Source organism: Lithobates pipiens, unplaced genomic scaffold, assembly GCF_037356315.1.
Source record: "Lithobates pipiens isolate NorthernLeopardFrog02 unplaced genomic scaffold, aLitPip1_a1.2 Scaffold_23, whole genome shotgun sequence".
NCBI lineage: Eukaryota > Metazoa > Chordata > Amphibia > Anura > Ranidae > Lithobates > Lithobates pipiens.
In genome coordinates this window covers 250933990-250961655 of record NW_027507785.1, presented here as the reverse complement: position 1 = coordinate 250961655, position 27666 = coordinate 250933990, and the positions used below count along the sequence as shown (strand labels likewise).

Sequence of the window (27666 nt, the reverse complement as noted above, 5' to 3'; positions counted from 1 at the left end):
ATTTCTCATGTGTAGTCTGTTACTGCTTTTATTATACATTGGTATGTACAGTATATACATTATCTGTATTACCCTTGTTTGTATTGCCCACTTTGTGGTGCAATTTGAAGTGATAATATGAATGGATCACTAATAAAATGCATAATAAAGTCGAAATATCTTTGAATGTCAGTCCAAAGTGCAGCTATATTGCTGTAAAACTTGGTACTAATACAATGGAAAATCATTAACATGACTCTGGGTGAAGGGTTACTGGTGCTGAATGTGTTGCACACATAGCAGGAAGAACCAGCTCTGCAATCTATTCTTGTGATTGGTGCAACTCTAACTGCAAACCCTCCCTTTACCCTTGTCATTCTTTACACAGCTTCCTGCCTGGAAAAGCAGAAACCATCAGGGATCCAAGAGCTGCTTGGTCTGCTTAGCGTTAAAGGAGAACGATACAACCCACTGTACAAACCAGGAAGCAATAGTGTCAGATTCATACAGTAGCCAGGCAAGAAAGTCAGATATTCCCTCGCTTGCAGGTTTGTATTGTTTTCTACAAAGCCTCCGAGCGTTCTTGTTGTTAGTACATGTTATAACATCTGTCAGTTAATTTGTTTTGCAGACTTGCATTTATTTATCCTCTTTTTTTTTTTTTAAACAATTAGGTTTAATAAGATCACGTATTAGACAGTACATTACAGGAAAAATAAATAAATAAATAAGTACTATTAAGAGTAATAATTTATATCATCGATTCATTATATACTGAAGGATAACAATAGTAACAAGTGATGTAAGGATATTCAAAATTAGATTTGAATTAGATATAGAAATTAGATATAAAACAAACTTGTTTTAAAGAACTTAATAAAGACGGTAGAGAACTGCAATTATCGCAGTTACCTTTAGTGTTAGGCTATCATAGCCTTAATATAGGTGTTAGTGTTAGTATTCGCATTCACAGGCTAAATTGTCGATCACAGGTAGGTGGACTTCAATTTTTTAAACTGATCTGAAAGGGAGAAGAAATACCAGGTTTTATGAAATTTGGACAGTCTGTCATCTGTCATAGTAAGAGTAAGTTACATCTCATAAACTCTTTCAACTTCCCCTAACCAATCTTTTATGAAGGGGGGTGGAGTTGCTCTCCAGTGCCTTGGAATTCATAGTTTATGAGATGTCTCATCAGGTTCTGTTTATATTGTTTGGCAGTGTATGCGGAAATGTTGGGTAGACGACAGGCGGGTGAGAGCCTCAGTTTGGTCTCAGTGAGGAAGTAAATGAGATTACGTACTTGAGTCCAAAAATTGCTTATTTGTGGACAATTCCACCAAATATGAAGCATTGTACCCATGTTCTGCCCACATCTCCAACATAAATCATTTGTATTTGGGAACAATCTCTTTAGCTTGTCAGAAGTGGCGTACTAATGAGTGAGAATTTTATAGGAAGGTTCTTGCATTTTCGTGCTAATTTGTGTGCTGAAGAGCAAGATTGTGTCCATTGTATGTCTGTGAATTTAGTGTTTAAAGCGGTTGTATACCCGCAAAAAAAACTGTAAGGCAAAGGCACAATGAGCTAGTATGCACCACATACTAGCTCATTATTAAATAATTACCTTCGTTCGAGACATCGGCATCGGATCCCAGTCACCGCCGAGGGAGCTGACATTTTCCCCTTGGCATGTCTTCTGGGTTTGTAGCTTCGGCGTTGAGTGGCATACTTGTGGGAGTCTTCTTTCTGGCAAGATCCGGCAGCCAGAGCTTCAGAGTGTATGCACCGCTGACGTCAGTGGCTGCATGCAAGGTGAATATCTCCTAAACTGTACAGGTTTAGGAGATTTTCATTTTACCTACAGTAAGCCTTATTATAGGTTTACCTGTAGGTAAAAATAGGCTATACAACCACTTAAAAGCTGTTTCCCAGAGAGTCTTAAAGTTATCTGGGTACTCATTTTGTTTCGCCTGAAGCCATGAGTGTGCCAAAGAGGTGGTTTCCCTGTATTTCAGAGACCTTGAGACATATTTCTTCCAGTTGCGTTAATGGACTTCTTCTTCCTGCATGTATTGATCTTCTTTGAAATAAAACATCTTGTACATTATACTGTATGTATTGGTTTGTATTGGTTGTTGGCAGTCACCTAGAATGTGATGTTAACATGGGGTTGAATAATGTACACAGTAATGAGTCTCTATAAGGCTTTATTCACACTTATGCATTGTGGAAATATGCGTAAAATTCCACACTTTCTCATGACGCATAAAAACACACTGCTCTTTTTAGCCATTAAAGTGTTACTAAACCCAGAAACCTGCATTCAATATATCTGGTCTCCCACGGTACATGCAAATGCAATCATCTTAGTAACTATAAACTGCTTCTCATCAGCAGTATATAGCAGTCTTGTGACTTCTATCAGTGTCTGGTTAAAGCTTGTAGGAGGTGTTCTCATACTGCACTGGGTGTCCTATCAGGATGCAGGACCCCTGACCCTCTGTCAGGACAGTGCTGTTTGGCCCTGTGCTGATCACAGGGACTGGCATCGGATCCCGGTCCCTAGTATCCACATATGACCTGGGTTTGGTCAAATTGAGCAGGTGTTTATATCAATGTTGGGGCGATTGCCCGAATATAGGTGATTCTATTTAGATGTGTGACTCTGCTTTTGCGTGGCATCCCTATCATTCTTCACTTTATCTCACTTGTGTAATTATCCAGTTTTGGATTATATTAATCCTAATGTTATAATATTGTACTTCCCCTTCCTCTGTTTCCATCTTTTCTTTTATTATTGCAGCCCCTCTCATGTGATTATGGCTGAGGAGGTTGATTGGTTGATCTTCAAAAAATTGCAAGTGAATTCCCTGTAGCTATCTATTTAGGACTGCTTGCATCCCTGGTGGTTATCTGGATGGGTAAATGGATTAAATTATGGAGGGTAATCCCGCTGCGGTTTCGCACAAGCAAGGCTCATTTGTCCATTTGTGGTCATTGAAGTTAAGCATGGTTCACTGATCCATTTGTGGTTATCGTAGTTAGGGAAGGGGGAAGTCCCAAAATGTCCGCGGCAGTTTCACTCAAGCACAGAACATAGCCGCTTAGGTAGAAGGAAAAAAGAATTTAGTAAGGGAAAAATCGAGTTTCTAAAATGGGCGCGGTGGGTTCGGGCATGTGCGGAGTGGTGCCGCAGGCGATTCCGCATCCTGTTCTTTTTTAACAACAGCTGACGATTAGCCAATGATGGTTTCTATCCCAGTGGTGATGTCAGACGCCGCTGGGATTAGGGGGATATTTAAGAGCTCAAAAGCTAGGAGAGATTGCTGTGGCCGATCACCTTGTTACCTGCAAGATTTTTAAACCAAGTTAAGGCAGGTAGACTTCAGCTCTCTGTGGACGATAAGCCACAACTTTAATACTTACCTGTTATTCCTTTTTAGGGGTTAATCCCTTGGGATAGACCAACTATTTTGATCTTCCCTGGTTTAAAGGTATCATATTGATACCAAATTAAGGAACATCGGCACTCTCAAAGAAGGTAGTGTTCAGGTAAGAACTGCTTGTTAAATCGATTGTTATGTTTACTAGGAAAGGTTCTAGATTTATATAGAGGATCCCGTGATGAATTATGTTTTGTAGATGGGACAGCCTTTGAAGTTTTCTGGCAGCACATGATGTTTACGTATTTGGGAGGATATTAGTATCAGTCCATCAATTCGTTAACTTCTCATTATAACAGGGTAGGTTTCAGTTGAATCGGTTCAAGTTGCAAACGATTGACTTAGGTGATACCAAGATTGATAGGCTTCAACCATATGATTTTGCAGGTGTGATTACAGGGTTATTGTTCCCCTCTCAATTTTGGCACACAGACACCGTATTCGACCTCTTGACATGCCCTGACGATTCTTTGGAACCGTGATCCTTTAAAGGGATGAGAGCGCTTCCATCAGACGATCTATATGTCATGCTAATTATGTAAATATGTGATTTATTGAACCTGATAAAGACCTCTTTGAGGTCTTTATTGTAGTATTGTTTTTTTATTTTTTATTTTTATTATAATCTAAAATGTATTTTATTGTTTTTTGTTGTAGTGGTAATGTATTAAGGTCCTACAAAAGCTCCAGAAGAAGCCACTATTGTGGTGAAACATGTAAAGGCAACCATTCTTTTGTATTGTGACCACTGAGCTTTATTATGCTCTTTTTTTATATATAAAATGATTTCTCTCTTTTTAAATTTGTATGTTTAATAAAATCTATATTTTTGTAATATCAATTTCCATTGATTGTTTGCACCTTTAACCACTTGCTTACTGGGCACTTAAACCCCCCTCAGTCCCAGACCAATTTTCATCTTTCAACGCTGATGCACTTTGAATGACAATTGCGCGGGCATACAACACTGTACCCAAATGAAATTTTTATCATTTTTTTCCCACAAATAGAGCTTTCTTTTGGTGGTATTTAGTTACAGCTCGGAGTTTTATTTTTTGCTAAACAAACAAAAAAAGATGCAAAAAAAAAAAATCATGTTTTAATAGTTTGTTATAAAATTTTGCAAACGGGTCATTTTTCTCCTTCATTGAAGTGCGCTGATAAGGCGGCACTGATAGGCTGCATTGGTGGGCACTGATGGGCTGCATTGGTGGGCACTGATAGGCTGCACTGGTGGGCACTGATAGGCATAGTTAAGGCGGCACTAATAGGCACAGATAAGGCGGCACTGATGGGCACAGATAAGGCGGCACTGATGGGCAAAGATGGGCACAGATAAGATGGCACGGATGGGTGGCACGGATAAGTGGCTCTGATAGGTGGCACTGCTGGGCACTGATGGGCGGCACTGCTGGGCACTGATGGGCGGCACTGCTGGGCATTGATGGGCGGCACTGGGGTGCAGCACCTTTGAGGCAGATTGGGTGGCACTGTGGGTGGCACTGTGGGTGGCACTGTGGGGTGGCACTGTGGGTGGCACTGTGGGTGGCACTGTGGGTGGCACTGTGGGCACTATGGGCACAGACGGGGGGCACTTACTTTTACTTTTAGTTATTCTTCAGGATGGCACTGCGGGAGGCAGGTGGGCACTGGCAGGTGGCATGTGGTGCCTTGCATTGCTGGCCGTGATCGGGACTGATGTCCCGATCACGGCCGCCGGTGACCGGCTTTTTTTTTTTCTCCTCGCGCTGTCAGCGCGAGGAGGAATAATAGCCGATTACCGGCTCCGTTCTATCACATGATCAGCTGTCATTGGCTGACAGCTGATCACGTGATAAGGGGTCGGGATCGACCCCTTACACGGATCGGTGATCAGGCGAGTCTCACGGACTCGCCGATCACAGAGCGCGCCGCGCGCGCCCCTCAGGGGGCGCGCAGGCCGCTCGTAACCGGGATGACGTCAATAGACGTAGTCCCGGAAATCTAGGTCCGCGCTAATGCCGTCATTCGGCAATAGCACGGTACCCAAGTGGTTAAACTCCAATCCTGTCTTGGTAATTTTTTTAACTTATTTAAAGGAGGTGTGGTGTATATAGTGAGCTCTCCAACCTCAAATACTAAATTTACCCTTTAATTCCTAATGGCACCCCAAAGCATCTTGTTAACACACACGCATTCAGGTGCACCAAAAAGCATGGCAATGCAGTTCCATGCATTTTGGTGAGGTACAGTTTTAAAAATAGGGCTGGCCTATGGGGTTCTTGCACGTAGTGCAGCCCATTGACCTTCAAGGTGTAAATGGGGCCTTAAAGCGGACCTTCAGCCTCCTGAGGTTGATCCCACCCCTCCTCCCATCCTCTTCAGGAATAGGGCTTTTCTTTTCTTTTGTCTTCCTACTTTCATTTTATATATAAAGTCTGCACGTCTGAGGCAAATGACACTCACTGCTGCTGTGCCTCCCCGGTTATGTACGTCACATATCCCAGGACGCATAGGCTTTCATTGAGGGAAAAAGGAGGGGCCTGGCCTGTCCGTGCATCATTGGGAGGCGTGCCAGTTTAACCCGGAAAACAGCCGGCAGCCTAGCAATGACGTCACGGGGGAAACATGGTGGCACGGGACCGAGCGCTGCCAGAAAAGAAGAAGCTCTCAAGCTGGACAGCGCTGGATTTGTTGGGTGAATGAGTATCAACGGTTGGCATAATGCTTCATACTTTAAAAAAAAGAGTTCCTTTTTAGGCTGACCATACATAACACGACTTTCTTATAAAATTTCATTTTACTCTATATGTGCCTTCATCAGTGTAGTTGAAGGGCCTGCCTGATTGCATACAAATTGAAAGTGCTTCAATTTGACCTCATATTATATGGTTTTGGTAAATCTAAAGGAAAATTGTACAAGAAAATTGTACAAATTATGGCCAGCCTTACTGCAAATGAGATTAGACTTCAAACATATCTCTCAACTTTTTGAGATGACACATAGGGACACCTTTTAGCACAAAGTATTAAAGCAAAGAACACACACTGGCTTTTTCACCAGGACTGCAGATCATAAAAATTTGATGTGCAAAAACTGAAAGTACTTTTTTTTTTTTATCACTGCTTTTCAAAAAAAATATGGCTTTTCAAAATAGGGAATGCAATAATTAAGAAGCTGGATTCAAGGTTTAGTGTGCCATGACACTTTTAGTAGTTAAATGTTATTTTATTATAATAGTTTCTATATCAGATCAAAGAGAGGGACACATGTGGGACAAAGTGACAGAAAGATTTGGTCCCAGAAGAGGGACAGCTGGGAGCTACACTATATTACCAAAAGTATTGGTTCTCTAGCTGTGCTGGGAACTCAGTGTGCTCTCCTCCAATGAACAGACTTGCCCTGATACACTGCTCCCCTGTACAGCCATTCGCTAGGAAGTTCAGTGTGCTGCTGTTTCTCTCTCCCCCCCACAGCTCTTATGCAGCTGAGAACAGAGGAAGTGTGATCACTTATAAAAAAGAAGAAAAAAGTGTTTATAATTTTTTTATATACACTATTTTACAAAAATTATTGAGGCACCTGCCTTTACACACACATAAACTTTAATGGCATCCCATTCCTAGTCCATAGTTTTCGATATGGTGTGGGCCCACCCTTTGCAGCTATAACAGCTTCAACTCTTCTGGGAAAACTGTCCACAAGGTTTAGGAATGTGTCTTTAGGAATGTTTGACCATTCTTCCAGAAGCGCGGTGAGGTCAGGCACTCATGTGGGCAAGAAGGCCAGCTCACAGTCTCTGCATAAATGAATCCCAAAGGTGTTCTATCAAATTCAGATCAGGACTCTGTGCAGGCCAGTCAAGTTTCTCCACCCCAAACCCACTCATCCAAGTCTTTGTGGACCTTGCTTTGTGCACTGGTGCAAAGTCATGTTGAGACAGAAAGGGGCTATCCCCAAACTTCCCACAATGTTGGGAGCATGAAATTGTCCAAAATGTCTTGGTATGTTAATGCCTTAAGAGTTGCCTTAAGAGTTCTCTTGACTGGAACTTAGGGGCCAAGCCCAACCCCTGAAAAACAATCCCACACCATAGAAAATTGTCATAATATCAGTTTATTTCTCACACACAGCATATGCATACCCCAAATTACACCCCAAAACACATTCTGCTATTACTCCCGAGTATGGCGATACCACATGTGTGAGACTTTTACACAGTGTGGCCACATACAGAGGCCCAACATGCAGGGAGCACCATCAGGCGTTCTGGAGCACCCAGGACAATTCTGACATTTCTCTCCTACATGTAAAAATCATCATTTATTTGCTAGAAAGTTACATAGAACCCCAAAACATTATACATGTTTTTTTAGCAAAGACCCTAGAGAATACAATGGTGGTCGTTGCAACCCTTCGTTGGGGTATTTGCGCAGCAATTTTTCGAACGCGTTTTTTTTTTTTAAAAAAAAAAAAGATTTTTGCTTAAAAAAAACAAAAAAAAACTGTAAAGTTAGCCCAATGTTTTGGCATAATGTGAAAGATGAAGTTACATTGAGTAAATAGATACCTAACATGTCACTCTTCAAAATTGCACATGCTCGTGGAATGGCGCCAAACGTCGCTACTTAAAAATCCCCATAGGCGACGCTTTACATTTTTTTACTGGTTACGTGTTTTGAGTTACAGAGGAGGTCTAGGGCTAGAATTATTGCTCTCACTCTAACGTTCGCAGCGATACCTCACATGTGTGGTTTGAACACCGTTTTCATATGTGGGCGGGACTTACGTTTGCGGGGCGCTTTAAAAAAATAAATAAATTTATTGTTCATTTTATCCCCTCTCGCCTCCTGTAAGAACGATCAAGCAGTGGAACAGCCGCTATGATTGTTCTTATGGTGTAGGGAATCGCCGGCTGAAAAAGCTGATATCTGAATGATGCCTGTAGCTACACCTATCATTCAGATATCCCCGCACAAAGTCAAAGACATCATATGATGGCTGGCTGGGTATTGCAGGATATCACCGACTATGGCTGGGTATTGCAGGGTATCACCGAGTATGGCTGGGTATTGCAGGGTATCTCCGAGTATGGTTGGGTATTGCAAGGTATCTCAGAGTATAGCTGGGTATTGCAGGGTATGTCCGAGTATGGCTGGGTATGGCAATTTATGGCAGGGTATTGCAGAGTATTGCAGAGTATTGGCAGGGTATTGTAGAGTATTGGCGGGTATTGCAGAGTATTGGCAGAGTATTGGCAGGGTATTGCAGAGTATTGGCGGGTATTGCAGAGTATTGGCAGAGTATTGGCAGGGTATTGCAGAGTATTGGCAGGGTAAAGGAGAGTATTGGCAGGGTATTGCAGAGTATTGGCAGGGTATTGCAGAGTATTGCTGGGTATTGCTGGGTATTGCAGAGTATTGGCAGGGAATTGAGGGGTTAATTTTCGGAGAGCAGCACTGTGGGCACTGCAGATCACCGATCTCTTCCCCCTCTGCTGTACCGATCAGTACGGTTTGTTTACAAGTGATCGCTCCGTCATTTGACGGAGCGATCACATGATAAACGGCCGCGATGAGCGCCCGTTTACTGTGATCCATGATGCTCTCAAGTGCACGCCCCAGGGGGCGCGCGAGAGCGGAATTCTGGGAGGACGTCTTAATGACAGCCTCTCAGAGTTAAGCAACCGCCCTATAGCCGTCATTCGGCTATGGGGCGGTTGTTAAGTGGTTAAGCCCAGGTTCACACCAGTACGATTTGACATGTGATTTGCCAGTTCAAAATTGCATTACAAGTCTCACCCCATTGCCGGAAATTGAATTGTTGAAATTGTTGCAACTCAAGTCGAAAAATGTTCCTGTGGTACTTTTTTGCATCTTTATTGCGACTTGCATTGACTTCTGTTAAATGAAGTTGCAAGCCACAATTAAATCTTAGGTCCAAATTCCACTGACTTGTGGTTTTGAAATTATCCTGAAGTAGCGTGATTTCAAAGCCACACTGGTGTGAACCATGGCCAAAGGAGATCCAGTAACTGATCCAGGCCTCAGCTGCAACTGCTGTGTGCTCCTAAGGCCCCTTTCACACATGAGGACATTATGTCCGTATTTCATCCATCCGTTTGCGGATGAAATACGGACATACATGCATTCCTATGGGATAGCGGGTGTCTGCGGATAAACATCCGCAGACACCCGCTATAGTCCGCCTCCGCTATTGTCCAATTCTGCAGATGGAGGAAAATCCTATTTTTCTATCCGCCTGCAGAGCAGATTGGATGAACACGGACAGACGGTCCGTGTTCATCCGATCCCCCATAGAGAAGAGCGGAGAGCTGACAACGGAGCGATCCCCGCTGAGCAAGCAGATCATCACGGGGAGTCCCGTGTTAAAGGGGCCTAAGCCACTGAGAAGAAAATGTGTGTAATGTAACACTGACATATATTTAAAAAAAAAGTGAAACTGTATATCCGGAGAGAGGTAGGACCTAAATCTCCACCAGAAGATCTCATTGCTGAAGTTCTCATATGGACTATCAAAAGTTGACCTTCTTAAATCTCTCTTTAAAATAAGTTTAGAGAGAACTAATGCTTCAAATATATAAAAATGTCAGCGTGTATGAAAGTTTTTTATGATGTTTTATAATTTTCTTCTTTAACATGTGTTTCCCATTTTGTTTTCTAGGCCACCATGGGGAAAAAGGTTGCAGTGATAGGAGCTGGAGCAAGTGGCCTGGTTGCTATTAAAAGTTGTTTAGAAGAAGGTTTGGAACCCACCTGCTTTGAGAGAACTGAAGACATTGGCGGACTATGGAGGTTTAAAGTTAGTTGCCTAATATCTTAACAAAAATTCTTGCATTTGAAAAAGTGTATAGAAATCTCAACCTAGAATTAGCTTGGGAGCTGCTATTTTATCTGTATCTCTTGACAAATCTAAGACAGGTAAACCATTTATTTTAAGTTTAGGGCCTACCTGCCAAGCTTGAGCCTCTACAAGCTTTTCTTTATTTTTTATATGTAGCCATGGCTGGTTAGTGCATTCATTGGGTTTCCATTCACTACTCTGGACCTCTCTATGTTGCAACAGCATGATGTTCTCCTCCATCTATACCCGTGTCAGTTATTTTCTGCAATACCACGACACTTAACTGAATTGGCTTGTCTATCATGCTTAGAATCTTTCATGATATCTAAATAGGTAAAAAGTTAGACTGCAAAGATGAGAATTCCAACAGAATAAGTGGTTTGATGACTGTATAAGGCCGCGTACACACGGGCGGACTGTCTGACGGACTTGGTCCGCTGAAACGTGTTTCAGCGGACAGTCCGCTCGTGTGTGGGCTTCAGCGGACTTTTTCAGCGGACAGTCTGGCGGACTAAGTCTTTCGGAATTTCCGTAATATTGTCCGTCCAAACTTGGTTTCAGCGGACAGTCCGCTCGTGAGTAGGCAAGTTGGACGGACTAAGTATGGTGCATGCTCAGAAAGGATTTACACGGCCGAAGGTTGCATTGCAGTGTATTGGACGTCGTATTTCTAGTCCCTTCGTACGTGCTGTACACATCATCGCACAAGCTTTCAGCGGACTGTCTGTTCATCGTGTGTGGTCAAGTCCGTTCATTCAAAAGTAGGACGGACTGTCTGTCGGATTGTCTGACGGACTTAGTTGGACAGACAGTCCGCCCGTGTGTACGCGGCCTAAGAAGTGTATCTAACCTTTACCAAAAACAAATAAATAAATATATATATAAATACAGTAAAACCTAGGATTGCGAGCATAATTCGTTCCGGAAACGTGCTTGTAATCCAAAGCACTCGTATTTATCAAAGTGAATTTCCCCATAAGAAATAATGGAAACTCAGATGATTCATTCCACAACCATTTATTCATAAGTACTTCCGTGTATAGTTCATATAAAAAGATATAGCAATGTGATGGGTTATGTAACCATAAAATGTCAATCCACAAATGGCACCCTCCACAAGGGGATTAGAAGCAAAATCCAGCAGGAGATACTAAGTAGAAAAGAGAAGAGAGGCACCTCTAAGTGTAGCAATATGGTTACATTTAATGAAGGTACACCATTTAGCAACTTACATAGTTGGTGATTAAAAGAGGCACATCTAAGTATGCAGGCATCCGGGGTAAAGCTGTCCACGTAGACTGTCCTCTGCACCACCGGCTCTCACCAATGTCAGTCTGCAATTGTGACTGGGAAGACTACCCTACAGTAGAGCGATCTGAAAGCGAGGACCTGTATGTCCTCTGCATCAGCGGCTCATGCATGGGTCCCAGAGTGTGCATCGCTCAGTTCTTTTTTCTTTATTTAGAAAAAAAAAGCCCAGTGGCTTTTAAATACCTCCAAAGAAAAGCTTACCTGACCCAAAAAACAATATAAATAAAATTTGGGTACAGTGTTGTATGGCTGAGTAATTGTCATTCAGAGTGACAGTGCAGAAAACTAAAATATGGCCTGGACTTGACAGGGAAGGAGTCCGGTCTTGAATTGTTTAAAATATTCCTACTGCTGTTTCAGTAACTGTACTACAAGTGTCTCTAATGGTAGTCTGGTAGCGGGGTGAAATGTGTGGATGCTGTAACACGTAGCAACCCTGTGGGGCCATCGCTACATTTGAAGGTCCCACCGAGATCGTCCTTCATGGTTAACCTGCTGTCCGTCGCCCCTAGAAATGCAGAAGAAGGGGAAACTTTGCTTGTTTTGTTACCTAGAGGATTCAACAATGGGAAAAGACTGTGCATTTGCCTGCAAATCAGCTTTTACAAGTGCTGTTGCCAATAGCAACCATCCAGGATTGTCAGTATTACTGCCCCCCCCCCCCCCCGCTACCCAGTTACTCCAATCAGTGCTGGGGACACTTGTAATTAACCTGCAACTCAGTGACTGTAAAACATTACCGCTACCCGTGGCAACCATGGCAGGCAATGGCACCCATGGATTACAAATATGTCACGTGCTCTGCATGGCGCGGACATTACCCACTGCATTGCAGACTTTCTGAACTTTTCTAGTAACTTCTGCTTGACAACAGTAAAGGGAGAGTGAGAATGTCGACTGTTACCCCTGGTGACAGAACACAACCTGGGGGTGCCTGCAGGCTGGACTTTTCTATGCTGGTCCTATACAGAGAAACATTGGAGATTGACTTTATTGTTGCCAAGGGCAACCACTGTGCATTTTGCGTGCTATCAGCATTCAGCTACTGTGGCACAGTTTGTGTGGAGACACATGTCTGGACAGAACCAGCTAGCACCAGCGTGCCCGACAACCCCAGTTACTACCACAAGGAGTCAGAGCAACGCAAGCAGAATGAAGCCTGCTTATCAGTGCCTCAGGGGCCGAGCAGACGGAGAGCTGGAGGGCGGAGTCACACCCTGGAGGAAGCTGACAAGTTCCAGCCTGCAGGAAACACCATGAGACAGCTGAAGATAGCGGAGGGTGGTCGGATGATACCCACTTTATAGTGGATGCCTGACATGCAGGAGCGAACGCGAAAGACACTGGCTTTCGGTTGGAGATTTGTGGAGGACTCTCCATGGGGGTGATTGAAGGAGTGCAGCGTCTGTGTCTACACTGGCCAGGGGCCTGGTGACTGCAGGTGCCAATGTGCAGAAACTAGATGACATCTCTGAAGAGCCGGCCTGCTCCAAGTCCCTTGCTATACCCGTCCGGAAGGAGCCCTTGCCAGAAGTAGGAGTGCCTCCAGGTAAGCTGGATGAGGTAAGCAAGGGCCAGGTTATTGATTGGGGTTCCCCCAGAATACTGGAAAGATATGGATCTTTGGAAAACTTGTTTGCCTGGTCATCCCCTGAGGAGAGCTCCAGTGAGGAGGAGTGGGAGACAGGAGACTCCCATTCTACAGACACCCATTCAGAGGCAAGAGAAGAACCTCAGCCCCCAGTATGGACCCCAGTTCCTTGCAGTAGACTTTTCATAAGCAGACCTTCCACTACTCAGACCAGAGCGCCCACCTACAGGCAGTGGGTGGTAAAGGTCCAGGATGCTTGTGTCTTGCCCGGAAAAGGGAAGCCCAAAGAATTGCCAGTGTTCTCTCGGTTCCAGAGGGAAATACAGAGAAGGGTTGCTCTGGAGTGGGGTCTAGACTTTCTCTGTCCCCTGTCAGATTATGGACATTGTGGAGAACTCCCAGGGAGAGTAGGAGGATGACCTAATCTGGGAGTTTATGCACGTTCCAAAGCCTTTAAGGGTGCCAGAGAGTGATGCTTTGGCCCAGTTCAAGGACATTCAGGAGGAATGGAAGCTGGGACGTGCCATCTACAGAGCCCTGGTTGTAAAGGCAGGTCGGCCTACCAGGAGCCATTTGGTCTCAGTCAGAGGAGAAGGGGATAGCAGGAGGAGGTTGCCGGATCCTTCGCCTGACACCCAGAGTGCCTGATGGAAGGACTGTTGATCATGGACACTAGGGTGTACTGTCCCTGCCCACCTCTTTGCTGCCTGCTATCCAAGAAGGGGGCCCTTCATTCAGGAGCAAAATAAGGACTGTTACAGGTTTCATATATATGTTTGGTTTTTGTTCTGTTTGGGGTTAAATAGTTCCCTTCTGACAGAATAATAACAAACAGGTAAATATATGTGATAATAGCGAATCTGATTTCTCTCTGCTGGAAGGACCATAACCCCCTTCCAGTAGCAATGTACAGATAGTTTGTAAGAATAGGCTGTTGTACATTTTTGTCTTAGGAACTCCTGAGATGGGATGGCTGTCCATCTCCACCGCTCCGGAGGACAAGAAATGTGGTAAATCAGAGTATTCCTCCTGCGGGAGCAATGCTCAGGCTCCACAGTGTATGTGTCTAGCTGCAGGGACCTGTGGTTAGGGTTGTATGTTAAAGTATATAGTGTAGATACGTGACAAAAATGTAAATATCTATTTTTGTATTTTTGTATGTAATTTATTCGTACTATAGCCCTGTCCAAGTTATTTCCTTCCCCCATCCAACTTGTAACATGGTATACCCTTGCTTCTGGGCCCAGGACAGGAGCCATTTTTCAATTTATTTTTCACAGCTGAAGACCAGCTGTATTCTGGTGAAGGGTTAATGTAGCTTAGGTAGGTAGGTGCTAGAGTAGTGGTACTGTCAGCGCAGGTAAATTTGACTCATGAGAGTGTACCCCATTCTCAGACAGTGAAAGCAATGAAATACATTTTCTCAATGGAGGAGGAGGATGGGGTGGACCTAATCGAGTATTTTTTACAGAAGACCCAAAGCTACTACCTCCATAGTAGCATAATAAAGCATATTCAAAAGAGCATACTCATGCCTGATAAGGACCAACACCCTTGCACTTATGTGCACGTATTTGGTCCCTGAACCTTTTCAAAATGTATATTGCTATCTTGCATATTTGCTTTAAAGAGGGAGTCCACTGGAAAAAAAAATATTAAAAGCCAGCAGCCATAAATACTACAGCTGCTGACTTTTAATAAATGGACACTCGCCTGTCCCAGGGTCCAACGATGTCGAGAGCGATCGATTGATCGGCTCTTGGCTGCTGCCGCCGCCGCCATTCTCGGTGAGGGAATCAGGAAGTGAAGAGTTGCAGCTTCACTTCCCGCTTCCCTACTGTGCATGCGCGAGTCACGCAGCGCAATGGGAATGGTCCAAGCTGTCTATGGGAACCGTGTGTCTCCCAGCAGAGAATGAGCCGGGACAGGAAGAGGCATAGACTCCCATGGGAGTCTGTGCCCGGAAGTGGGTGCAAATACCTGTCTTAGACAGGTATCTGCACCCCCTCCCCCCTGAAAGGTGCCAACTGTGACACCGGAGGGGGGAAGGGTTCCGATGAGCAGAAGTTCCACTTTAGGGTGGAACCCCGCTTTAATGTCATTCACCTTCCAATTTATCTCCTTATTGGGTGACATCAAATCATGGTTAAGTGATTTGTGTGCCGCTGAGAGCCTGAGCCAACTGCTCCCACTCCCCTGTACAGCCAGAGTTGCAGTGAGGGCTGGAGGCACAGCAAATGACAGTGACTTGCTCTCTGCTCATGTCTAAAAAAAAGTACAACATTTTAAATGAGAATAATTGAATTGCATTGAATAGCTGAACATAGTGTGCTTTTGTTTTATTTGGCTAACTTCTTACCGGGTGCTCTGTTACACAATCTACTTCAAACACTCATATGCAGATCCTAGCCAGGAAAATATATTTTCCCTGAAGAGAAGCTTGCTTATCCTCATCTGAAACTTGTATCCTGTTCCTACTTTCAAAACTGAAAATCATGAGATCTGGCATCTGAGTGTGTTGATAAAAACAGGGGGAACCCACAATGTAGTCGACAAGCATGAAGTCTAACCACTTCAGCCCCGGAAAAATTTGCCCACTTTGTAACCAGGCCATTTTTTGCTATACGGCACTGTGTAGCTTTAACTGACAATTGTGTGGTCAGGCGATGTTGTACCGAAACAAAATTGATGTCCTTTTTTCCCCACAATTTTTTTTGGTGGTATTTTATCACCTCTGTGGCTTTTATTTTCTTGCGCTATAAACAAAGAAAAGAGCCACAATTTTGAAAAAACACAATATTTTGTAGTTTTTTCTATAATAAATATTCCAAATTTAAAAAAGAACAAGCCTTATTATAGGTGTAGCACACTCTACCTTAGGTAGGTAGGTGTTAGTGTAGGTTTTTGTGTGAATGAATGAATGAATGAAATACTTATATAGCGCACAATGCGAACTGAATCGCCTCTAGGCGCTGTGGCGAGCTTTGATCATCTGCTAAAAGAGGAAGGTCTTGAGTTTTTTCCTAAAAGCCAGGTGATTTTCTTCCAGGCGGATGTTGATTGGTAGAGCATTCCATAGCCGAGGCCCTTGGACAGCGAATCTCCGATCCCCCTTGGATTTATACCGGGCTTTGGGCACGAGGAGGAGGTTTTTGTTGGCTGATCGAAGACTGCGGTTTGGTGTGTAATGATTTATTTTCTCCATTAGGTATTGCGGAGCTTCTCTATGCACGCATTTGTGGGTGAGGCAAAGGGTCTTGAACGTGATCCGATTTTTTACGGTTAGCCAATGTAAGCTCCTCAGTGAAGGAGAAATGGATTCCCAGGGTTTTTTTCCTGTTATCAGCCTTGCCGCTGTGTTTTGGATCAGTTGTAATCGCGCAAGTTGATATTGTGGTAATCCTATGTAAAGCGAGTTTGCGTAGTCCAGTCGTGAATTAATGATTGTTCCAATTGTGTAATCTGCCAACACAGGTAAATTTAAGCAGGCCTATGCTGTGAGCTAGACCTGTTTGTTTTGATCTGGGGGCAGGGGGGTGGTTTAATATAGCAGTAGGTGACTGACATGTACTTCAGCTCTTGGGCGTCTCCCCTGTTTCCAGGGAGAATGTTCTGGAAAAGGGCAGGGCAGAGAGCTGGAGGGACATGGGGTGCATGTGAGGAGCTATGATTGGCTTGGGGCAGGCCTCGTACATATACCCACGGTCAGCCTTCTGGGAGAAGAGTTGTCGGCTGGGTGACCTGAATTATTGAGTGTTAGACGGTTGTGTCTGAGGGAACCCCCTTTCTGGGAGCTTGGGAGTTGGGGGGAGCCTCTCCTTACACGGTCATGGAGAGGTGAGGTGTCCTGGAACAGGGGCTGGAGGAGACAGTTGGTCCGCACGTCCAGAGTAAAGTCATTCAGAAAGGATCCCAGGCAGGTGTCGGTGAGTGGAAAGCACAGTGGACAGCTCTGGAAGAGGCAGGCCAGGGGAGCTGGATGTAAAGCCAGAGGGAGAGACTATGGGAGTTGTGTCAAGTCAATGCAGCCAGGAGAAGGGCAGGATTTTCTGGGGTCAGTAGTCCATCTACATTTATTCTTCTCAAGTAAATCGGTTGCTACCACAAAGGGTTACTGCAGGCCCCCGGCCTACAAAGGGCCATCAAGTAAAGACACTGGGGCTTATTCAGAGTGAGGCCTAGTCATGTTCTGATGTTGAGACAAGATTACTAAAATTGGACAGAGAAGTGTGCTGGAAAAAGTGTTCTGAGGTAAAAGTCTGTCAAATCAGCCATCTTGTTCTGCTGAGAAGTGTGACACAATTACTTTTATTCTACAAAGTACAATTTATCCTCTGGGCATTCCATGTCCCTTTTCCCCAACCAAGTTCAATCCCCTAATAAAAACTACAAAAACAAGCAAGAGACTGTTCATTGACTGAGAAGTATGTCCAATGTAAGTCAGCAGGGTGAAATGTGTGGATAGTGTAACACGTAGCAACCCCACAGGGCCATTGCTACACCCGAGTGAGTTATTTACTGCAACACCACTTAACTGAATTGGTACTGTGAAACAGCTGGTAAAGAACAAGCAGGACTTTAAAGGTACCAAAATAATATAAAAATAGATTTATAAAAATATATAAATTGTATTAAACATCCGTTTCTTTAAAATGACAATAAATGTTCAGAGAGCATAGAATTCATATAACAAGTACAATCACTGCTTACTCTACATGTTTTGCTCACAAGAGCTTCCTCAGGAGATTTTAAAATTGCTGCGTGAAGTTAAATGCTACAAAAGAAACAAACAATTATAAATATTTGTACTTAAAGATTATTGTGACAACAGTGTCAAAAAGATTACATACATCATAAATCATGATTATATAAATTTTTCAAAAAATAGCAAACTGAGAATGCATGCCTACCAGATGCTTTTATTCGCAATGGTACTTGAATTAATCAGAATTAATCGGACAATTCTGATTCCTAGAATGGAGCCTCAGTTATAGGGGGCATATGTGCAACCATAAGGAGAGGATAACATTCTGGATTGTATAAAAGCCACATGTAAGTTTGTTAAAAATTGATTAAACCAGGATCAGAGAGAGGGTTAATAGTAGTTTTAAAATGAGGCAGCGTTACCTTGTTCAGAGTTGCAACAGTATAGAACCAATGCAATCTTTTTTGTCCCCAAGACAAGGGGATATGGTTTATTACTGAGATATCTAGTAGAGAAACAGCAGAGAATATTTGCTGGACCCTACCAAGACCCAGAGATAGACAAACAGTAGTCCTGCTGCCAAGTCAGTTTTCCTGGGAAATCAACCAGCATAATCCTAAAAGAAAAATAAATTGTTACCTTTTAGTGAAAATGTATATGTATATCCCAGACTTCCTACATATGTTCATCTAAATTATTCCTGTCCTAGATGGGGCTGCAGCTGAATGGTCAATTTTGACGGAGGCGTCAGCACTTCAGGGGAACAGCTGGAGACAGATCATCTGTGGCTGAAAAAACGATGTAGCCTCCTTTCCTGCAAACGCAGGCAAATATTGACCAGTGAACCCTGAGCCCCCTTCCCCAACTGGATAAAACCAATGAACATATTGTAGCAAAAGGTACTTACATGTGCCGAAAGTTCAAGAAACTTGCTGTGAAGGGGGAAGAGAAGAGAGACACTCTCTCACAAAGATTACCCATCAGTGCATGGTGGCAAACCGCCGCGTTTTAAACTCTCCCCGTCCCGCCAGCGTCTGACGTCACCAGTGGTGTGCAGACGTATTAGCAGCGCTATTGCGCATGTCCGGAACTCTAATGGCAGATGTGACCTTACACACTGGCGTGCGTGGTTACAATTCGCCATTTTGGAAAGTCCATATTGCCAGATAGGCAGAGAGGACAGACGGACGGGTATCCAGTCCGCCCTCAGCGTCACAGGCAAATCGACTCTCCACATATGACATGGAGATCAGATAACTAACTCCTAGTCATGAGGCTGTTATAGAGGAATCAGACATGCTCTTGCTAACAGCACTGATGGGCCCAAGCAAAACATAGCAGTCAGAGCCCGGGGCGTCCATATGGTTACTTGTCTCCCAACCTAGTTGATCCAGTCATAAATTAAAACATGATTACGATAATTAATGGTCTCAGATTATTTTATCTGCATCTGAAGACACGGCATACCTTACTAGCTCATCAGTATATAGATATATGAACAAACAGCACAGCATTTCCTAGATAAAAATAAACAAAACACAAACAATTAATACATATTTATTAACTAATTCATTTGAAGAAATTACTATATGTAGCAAGGTGGAAAGTGGGGGAAAAAAAGGAAAGGATACAACAGTATTTATTTTAATAATTAATTCATTAAGTTTATTAACCACTTGACCACTGGGCACTTAAACACCCTTAATAACCAGACCAATTTTCAGCTTTCGGTGCTCTCACATTTTGAATGACAATTACTCAGTCATGCAACACTGGACCTATATGAAGTTTTTGTCCTTTTTTTCACACAAATGGAGCTTTCTTTTGGTGGTATTTAATCACCGCTGGGTTTTTTATTTTTTGTGCTATAAAAGAAAAAATACAGAAAATTCTGTAAAAAAATGAATTTTTCTTCATTTCTGTTATAAAATTTAGCAGATTAGTAATTTTTTCTTCATAAATTTTGGCCAAAATTTATACCACTACATTTCTTTGGTAAAAATAAGTAAAAATTGGTGGATATTATTTGGTCTTTGTGAAAGTTATAGAGTCCACAAGCTATGGTGCCAATATCTGAAAATTGATCACACCTGAAGTACTGACGGCCTATTTCAATTCTTGAGACCCTAACATGCCAGAAAAGTACAAATACCCCCCAAATGACCCCTTTTTGGAAAGAAGACATTCCAAGGTATTTAGTAAGAGGCATGATGAGTTTTTTGAAGTTGTCATTTTTTCCCACAATTCTTTGCAAAATCAAGATTTTTTTTACTTTTTTTTTTTTTCACAAAATTGTCATATTATCAGTTTATTTCTCACACAGCATATGCATACCACAAATTACACCCCAAAACACATTCTGCTATTACTCCCGAGTACGGCGATACCACATGTGTGAGACTTTTACACAGTGCGGCCACATACAGAGGCCCAACATGCAGGGACAATTCTGACATTTCTCTCCTACATGTAAAAATCATCATTTATTTGCTAGAAAATTACATCGAATCCCAAAACATTATATATGTTTTTTTAGCAAACACCCTGGAGAATACAATGGTGGTCGTTGCAACTTTTTATCTCGCACGGTATTTGCGCAGCAATTTTTCGAATGCTTTTTTTTGGAAAAAAAACAGTTTTGTGCTTAAAAAAAAAAAAAAACACAGTAAAGATAGCCCAATTTTTGCATAATGTGAAAGATGAAGTTACACAGAGTAAATCGATACCTAACATGTCACTCTTCAAAATTGCACAGGCTCGTGGAATGGCGCCAAACGTCGCTACTTAAAAATCCCCATAGGCGACGCTTTACATTTTTTTACTGGTTACGTGTTTTGAGTTACAGAGGAGGTCTAGGGCTAGAATTATTGCTCTCACTCTAGCGTTCGCAGCGATACCTCACATGTGTGGTTTGAACACCGTTTTCATATGTGGGCGGGACTTACGTTTGCGGGGCGCTTTAAAAAAAATAATAAATTTATTGTTCATTTTATCCCCTCTCGCCTCCTGTAAGAACGATCAAGCAGTGGAACAGCCGCTATGATTGTTCTTATGGTGTAGGGAATCGCCGGCTGAAAAAGCTGATATCTGAATGATGCCTGTAGCTAGAATTATTGCTCTCGCTCCAACGTACGCAGCGATACCTCACATGTGTGGTTTGAACACCGTTTTCATATGTGGGTGGGACTTACGTATGCGTTCGCTTCTGCATGCGAGCACATGGGGACAGGGGCGCTTTAAAAAAAAAAAAATTTATTGTTCATTTTACTTTATTTATTTTAGTTTGACATTTTTTTCCCCAAAAATAAATTTTTTGATCACTTTTATTCCTATTACAAGGAATGTAAACATCCCTTGTAATAGGAATATGGCATGACAGGTCCTCTTTACAGTGAGATGTGGGGTCAATAAGACCCCGCATCTCACCTCTAAGCTGGGAAGCCTGAAAAAAAAAAAAAGATTCTGGATTTGATAGTATTGGCGAGTCGGTAGAAGCACCGGAGGGCGGCGGGAGGGGGGGGGGGGTGTCTATGGCTGGGTATTGCAGGGTATCACCGACTATGGCTGGGTATGGCTGGGTATATCAGAGTATGGCTGGGTATCTCAGAGTATGGCGTTGCAGAGTATTGCAGGATATTGGAGGGTGTTGCAGAGCATTGCAGAGTGTTGCACGGTATTGGCGGGTGTTGCAGAGCATTGCAGAGTGTTGCAGGGTATTGGTGGGTGTTGCAGAGCATTGCAGAGTGTTGCAGAGCATTGCAGAGCATTGCAGAGTGTTGCAGGGTATTGGCGGGTGTTGCAGAGCGTTGCAGGATATTGGAGGGTGTTGCAGAGCATTGCAGAGTGTTGCACAGTATTGGCGGGTGTTGCAGAGCATTGCAGAGTGTTGCAGGGTATTGGTGGGTGTTGCAGAGCATTGCAGAGTGTTGCAGAGCATTGCAGAGTGTTGCAGAGCATTGCAGAGTGTTGCAGGGTATTGCAGGGTATTGCAGAGTAATGCAGGGTAATGCAGAGTAATGCAGAGTAATGCAGAGTAATGGCAGGGTATTGCAGAGTATTATAGTGTAATGCAGACTATTGCAGAGTATTGCAGGGTAATGCAGAGTATTGCAGGGTAATGCAGAGTAATGCAGAGTAATGCAGGGTAATGCAGGGTAATGCAGAGTAATGCAGAGTAATGCAGAGTAATGCAGGGTAATGCAGGGTATTGCAGAGTAATGCAGAGTAATGCAGGGTATTGCAGGGTATTGCAGAGTAATGCAGAGTAATGGCAGAGTATTTGCAGGGAATTGAGGGGTTAATTTTCGGTGAGCAGCGATGTGGGCACTGCAGATGCAGCCCACATCGCTGCTGACACCGATCTCCTCCCCCTCCGCTGTTCCGATCGGTACAGAGAGGGGGAGGGAGGAACCGGCGTCATAACATGACGCCGGTTTGTTTACAAGTGATCACTCCGTCATTTGACGGAGCGATCACGTGGTAAACGGCCGCGACGAGCGGCCGTTTACCGTGATCCGTGATGCGCCGTGTCCTGTGGACCCGGAGGTCACGGATGCTCTCGAGTGCGCGCCCCAGGGGGCGCGCGAGAGCGGAATTCTGGGAGGACGTCATATGACGGCCTCCCACAGTTAAGAAACCGCCCTAAAGCCGTCATTCGGCTATAGGGCGGTTATTAAGTGGTTAAATTGGTTTAAACCAGAGAATGCAAAAAAGGGGAGTTTGACCCATATAGACAGCCTAATTTACAGGAATGGCTTAAAACTGAATTCATCATTCAGTTGGTTTGAGAGCTGATAAATTATGAATCCACCGGACTTCCCGCTGTAGAAGTAGCTTGTCATTGTCACCCCCTCTTTCATTCTTTGGTAAATATTCCAAAGCATTTTTGACAAATTGAATGCATGGAAGAGACCCAAATGCCGACTAATCGGTGTCTCCATTCTGGATTTTGAGACCAATTTGACACGGTCACGAATATGGTAAAAGAACGGTCTTTTTGTTTTGCCCACATAATATGCACCACAATCACACATCATGATATAAATCACCCCCACCTATTGACACAGAGAGGTCCAACATGCAGGGAGCACCGTAAGGGGTTCTAGGAGGATAAATGACACCTTTAATTTCCTAATGACCTATTACATTTGTGAAGGCCCTGGAGCACCAGGACAGTAGAATTACACACAAAATGACCCCATTTTGGAAAGCAAACACCCCAACATATATTCTATGAGGCATAATGAGTCTTTTGAACAGTTCATTTTTTTTCCACAAGTCTTCGGAAAACGTGGAAAGAAAATGAAAACATTTTTTTTTACACAAAGTGGTCAGTTTATAAGATATTTCTAACTCAAAGCATGTACATAGCAAAAATTACACCCCAAAATACATTCTGCTACTCATCCTGAGTATGGCAATACCACATGTGTGTGACTTTTACACAGCATGTCCACATACAGAGGCCCAACATGCAGGGAGCGCCGTCAGGTGTTTTAGGAGCATAAATGAGCATAAATGACACCTCTAATAAAAACGACTTATTACATTTGTGAAGTCCCTGGAGCACCAGGACAATAGAATTACCCACGAAATTACCCCATTTTGGAAAACAAACACCCCAAAGTATATTCTATGAAGCATTATGAGTCTTTTGAACAGTTAATTTTTTTACACAATTCTTCAGATAATGTGGAAAGAAAATGAAAATCTTTTTTTTTTACACAAAGTTGTCCATTCATAAGTTATTTCTAACACATAGCATGCTTATATCAAAAATTACACCCCAAAACACATTCTGCTACTCCTCCTGAGTATTGCGATACCACATGTGTGAGACTTTTACACAGCCTGGCCATATACAGAGGTCCAACATGGAAGTAGTACCTTCAGGCATTCTAGGAGCATAAATTACAAATCTAATTTCGTTCCTACATAGCACACATATCACACTTTTGAATTACCCACAAAATGATCCCATTTTGGAAAGCAAACCCCTCAACGTGTATTCTATGAGGCATGGTCTGCAAATAGGTACTCAGGTACTCCGATGGGCTGGTGACAGGTACTCCGTTACTCCGACGGGCTGGTGAAAGGTACTCTGTTACTCCGATGGGCTTGTGACAGGTACTCTGTTACTCCGACGGGCTTGTGACAGGTACTCGGGTACTCCGACAGGCTGGTGACAGGTACTCGGTTACTCCAACGGGCTGGTGACAGGTACTAGGGTACTCTGACAGGCTGGTGACAGTTACTCGGGTACTCAGATGAACTGTGACAGGTACTTAGATGGGCTATGACAGGTACGCAGGTACTCGGGTACTCAGATGGACTGTGACAGATACTCAGGTACTGTCATGAACCAGATGTGACCAGAACTGTGTGACTGCGACAAGTGAACCAGACACAAATAAGTGAAGGTAAATTTATTAAGCAAACGCATATAAATGTGAACACACCACCAATACAAACTAAGTGAACAAACTAACAACCAAACAGTGCAGATAAGCAAGTAAACCAGTATAATGTAACAAAAGGGAGAACCAGAATCGTAGTCAAGCCAGGCCGGGGTCATAAATAGGAGGTAAGCAGAATAGGGGGACAAGGAGAGAGGGAACAGGTACAAGAGGCAGGATACAGGAAACAGGGATCGGGGATCAGGTAACAGGTAACAGGTAACAGGTATCAGGTATCAGGTATCAGGTAACAGGTAACAGGTAACAGGTAACAGGTAACAGGTATCAGGTATCAGGTATCAGGTATCAGGTATCAGGTATCAAACAAGCTGCAGGTCAGGGCTCAAGGACAATACCAAGGCGAAGTGTATATGAACTTGCCGGGTATTTATAATGGCTGCTGTCAGTCATGTGACGCCTGACTGCAGAGGGCAATACCTGCTCCATACTGCCAGGATCCCTCCGCTGGTGGACACCAGTACTGCTAACCAAAGATGACATAATTCCAGCAGGAGACACCTGCTGGTGGATCGCAGTACTGCATGCCAAATGATTGATATTACCAGCGGAGGGAACCTTTCCTGACAGTACCCCCCCTCAAAGGAGCGACCTCCGGACGCTCCAACTAGCAGTTGCTGGGGAAAGTCCACTGCGTCAAGCTGGGCTATGGGCAAAGTCACATTAGGTTGGGTAACAGACACTTCAAGCAGGGCAGCAGACAGAACCACATCGGGCCGGGAAGCTGGCACGTCAGGCTGGAAGGCGGGCAGCGGCACGTCAGGCTGGAAGGCGGGCAGCGGCACGTCAGGCTGGAAGGCGGGCAGCGGCACGTCAGGCTGGAAGGCGGGCAGCGGCACGTCAGGCTGGAAGGCGGGCACATCAGGCTGGACAGCAGGCACATCAGACTGGAAGGCATCGGACTGCAAGGCCGGGACATCAGACTGGAAGGCATCAGACTGCAAGGCCGGAACATCAGACTGGAAGGCATCAGACTGCAAGGCCGGAACATCAGACTGGAAGGCATCAGACTGCAAGGCCGGGACATCAGACTGGAAGGAATCAGACTGGAAGGCCGGGACATCAGACTGGAAGGCCAGGGCATCAGACTGGAAGGCCGGGGCATCAGACTGGAAGGCATCAGACTGGAAGGCCGGGGCATCAGACTGGAAGGCATCAGACTGGAAGGCCGGGGCATCAGACTGGAAGGCATCAGACTGGAAGGCCGGGGCATCAGACTGGAAGGCCGGGGCATCAGACTGGAAGGCATCAGACTGGAAGGCATTGGACTGGAAGGCATCGGACTGGAAGGCCGGGGCATCAGACTGGAAGGCATCGGACTGGAAGGCCGGGGCATCAGACTGGAAGACATCAGACTGCAAGGCCGGAACATCAGACTGGAAGGCATCAGACTGCAAGGCCGGAACATCAGACTGGAAGGCATCAGACTGGAAGGCCGGAACATCAGACTGGAAGGCATCAGACTGTAAGGCCGGGACATCAGACTGGAAGGCATCAGACTGGAAGGCCGGGACATCAGACTGGAGGGCATCAGACTGGAATTGCCGGGACATCAGACTGGAAGGCCGGGGCATCAGACTGGAAGGCCGGGGCATCAGACTGGAAGGCCGGGGCATCAGACTGGAAGGCATCAGACTGGAAGGCCGGGGCATCAGACTGGAAGGCATCAGACTGGAAGGCCGGGACATCAAACTGCAAGACATCAGACTGAAAGGCCGGGACATCAAACTGCAAGACATCAGACTGAAAGGCCGGGACATCAGACTGCAAGACATCAGACTGGAAGGCCGGGACATCAGGCTGCAAGACATCAGACTGGAAGGCCGGGACATCAGACTGCAAGACATCAGACTGGAAGGCCGGGACATCAGACTGCAAGACGTCAGACTGGAAGGCCGAGACATCAGACTGCAAGACGTCAGACTGGAAGGCCGAGACATCAGACTGCAAGACGTCAGACTGGAAGGCCGAGACATCAGACTGCAAGACGTCAGACTGGAAGGCCGAGACATCAGACTGCAAGACGCCAGACTGGAAGGCCGAGACATCAGACTGCAAGACGTCAGACTGGAAGGCCGAGACATCAGACTGCAAGACGCCAGACTGGAAGGCCGAGACATCAGACTGCAAGACGCCAGACTGGAAGGCCGAGACATCAGACTGCAAGACGTCAGGCTGGAAGGCGTCTGGCTGGAAGGCCGGGACATCAGGCTGGAAGGCGTCTGGCTGGAAGGCCGGGACATCAGGCTGGAAGGCGTCAGGCTGGAAGGCGTCTGGCTGGAAGGCCGGGACATCAGGCTGGAAGGCGTCTGGCTGGAAGGCCGGGACATCAGGCTGGAAGGCGTCAGGCTGGAAGGCCGGGACATCAGGCTGGAAGGCGTCAGGCTGGAAGGCCGGGACATCAGGCTGGAAGGCGTCTGGCTGGAAGGCCGGGACATCAGGCTGGAAGGCGTCTGGCTGGAAGGCCGGGACATCAGGCTGGAAGGCGTCTGGCTGGAAGGCCGGGACATCAGGCTGGAAGGCGTCAGGCTGGAAGGCCGGGACATCAGGCTGGAAAGCGTCAGGCTGGAAGGCCGGGACATCAGGCTGGAAGGCGTCAGGCTGGAAGGCCGGGACATCAGGCTGGAAGGCGTCAGGCTGGAACTCTGGCTCTGGCACTCCGGGCTGGAGCTCTGGCTCTGGCACTCCGGGCTGGAGCTCTGGCTCTGGCACTCCGGGCTGGAGCTCTGGCTCTGGCACTCCGGGCTGGGACAGATTGGTAGGTGTGGAGGCAGGTTGGGTTAATGGTAAGACCATTTTGGTTGGGAAAAACTTTTGTTTTTTCTTTGGCTTAGCCACTGAAGCTCTGTAGGTGACTACAGGACTGTAAATAAGGGGTGCAGCAGACTGGAAAGGAGGATTGTGATATGGCAGAGAAGAGGTACCAGTAGCTGGGGAAAGAACTTGTGGGTTTGTAGACAGCGGAGAGGAAGCAGGTGGGTTGAATGCAGGATAAGTACAGGGAGTAGAGACTGGATAGGAGTATTTGGTTGGGAGCAGCGTGTACTAGGGTGCAACTGAGGCTGACATGGCTGGTGGGGAAACATACTTTTGGGTAGGCTCATACCTGATGGCAGAGGTGGATTGTTTGGCTGGGGCTGATTGCACTATGTCAGACCATGCTGAAAGTATGGGTTGTACAAACTGAAGTTTTAAGCCTCCCTGTCTAACCAAAGACTGAGCAGATATAATGCACTCAGCAATCACCTGTGGGGAACAGGCTGAGTAGTGTTCACAAAAATCAGAAGGATCATCTTCAAAAAGCCATACTAAAGATA

General features: G+C 44.9%; 1 protein-coding gene across 1 annotated transcript in view; it reads left to right on the top strand.

Annotated features, from left to right (window-relative positions):
• Positions 1 to 354: 354 nt before the first annotated feature.
• LOC143928260 (flavin-containing monooxygenase 5-like) overlaps positions 355 to 27666 on the top strand; it is a 94596-nt gene continuing 67284 nt past the window's right edge. The window contains exons 1-2 of the mRNA XM_077453023.1: positions 355 to 527; positions 10090 to 10227. Coding sequence (XP_077309149.1) covers positions 10096 to 10227 — 132 coding nt within the window. The 5' untranslated portion in view covers positions 355 to 527; positions 10090 to 10095. The remainder of the gene's footprint in view (positions 528 to 10089; positions 10228 to 27666) is intronic.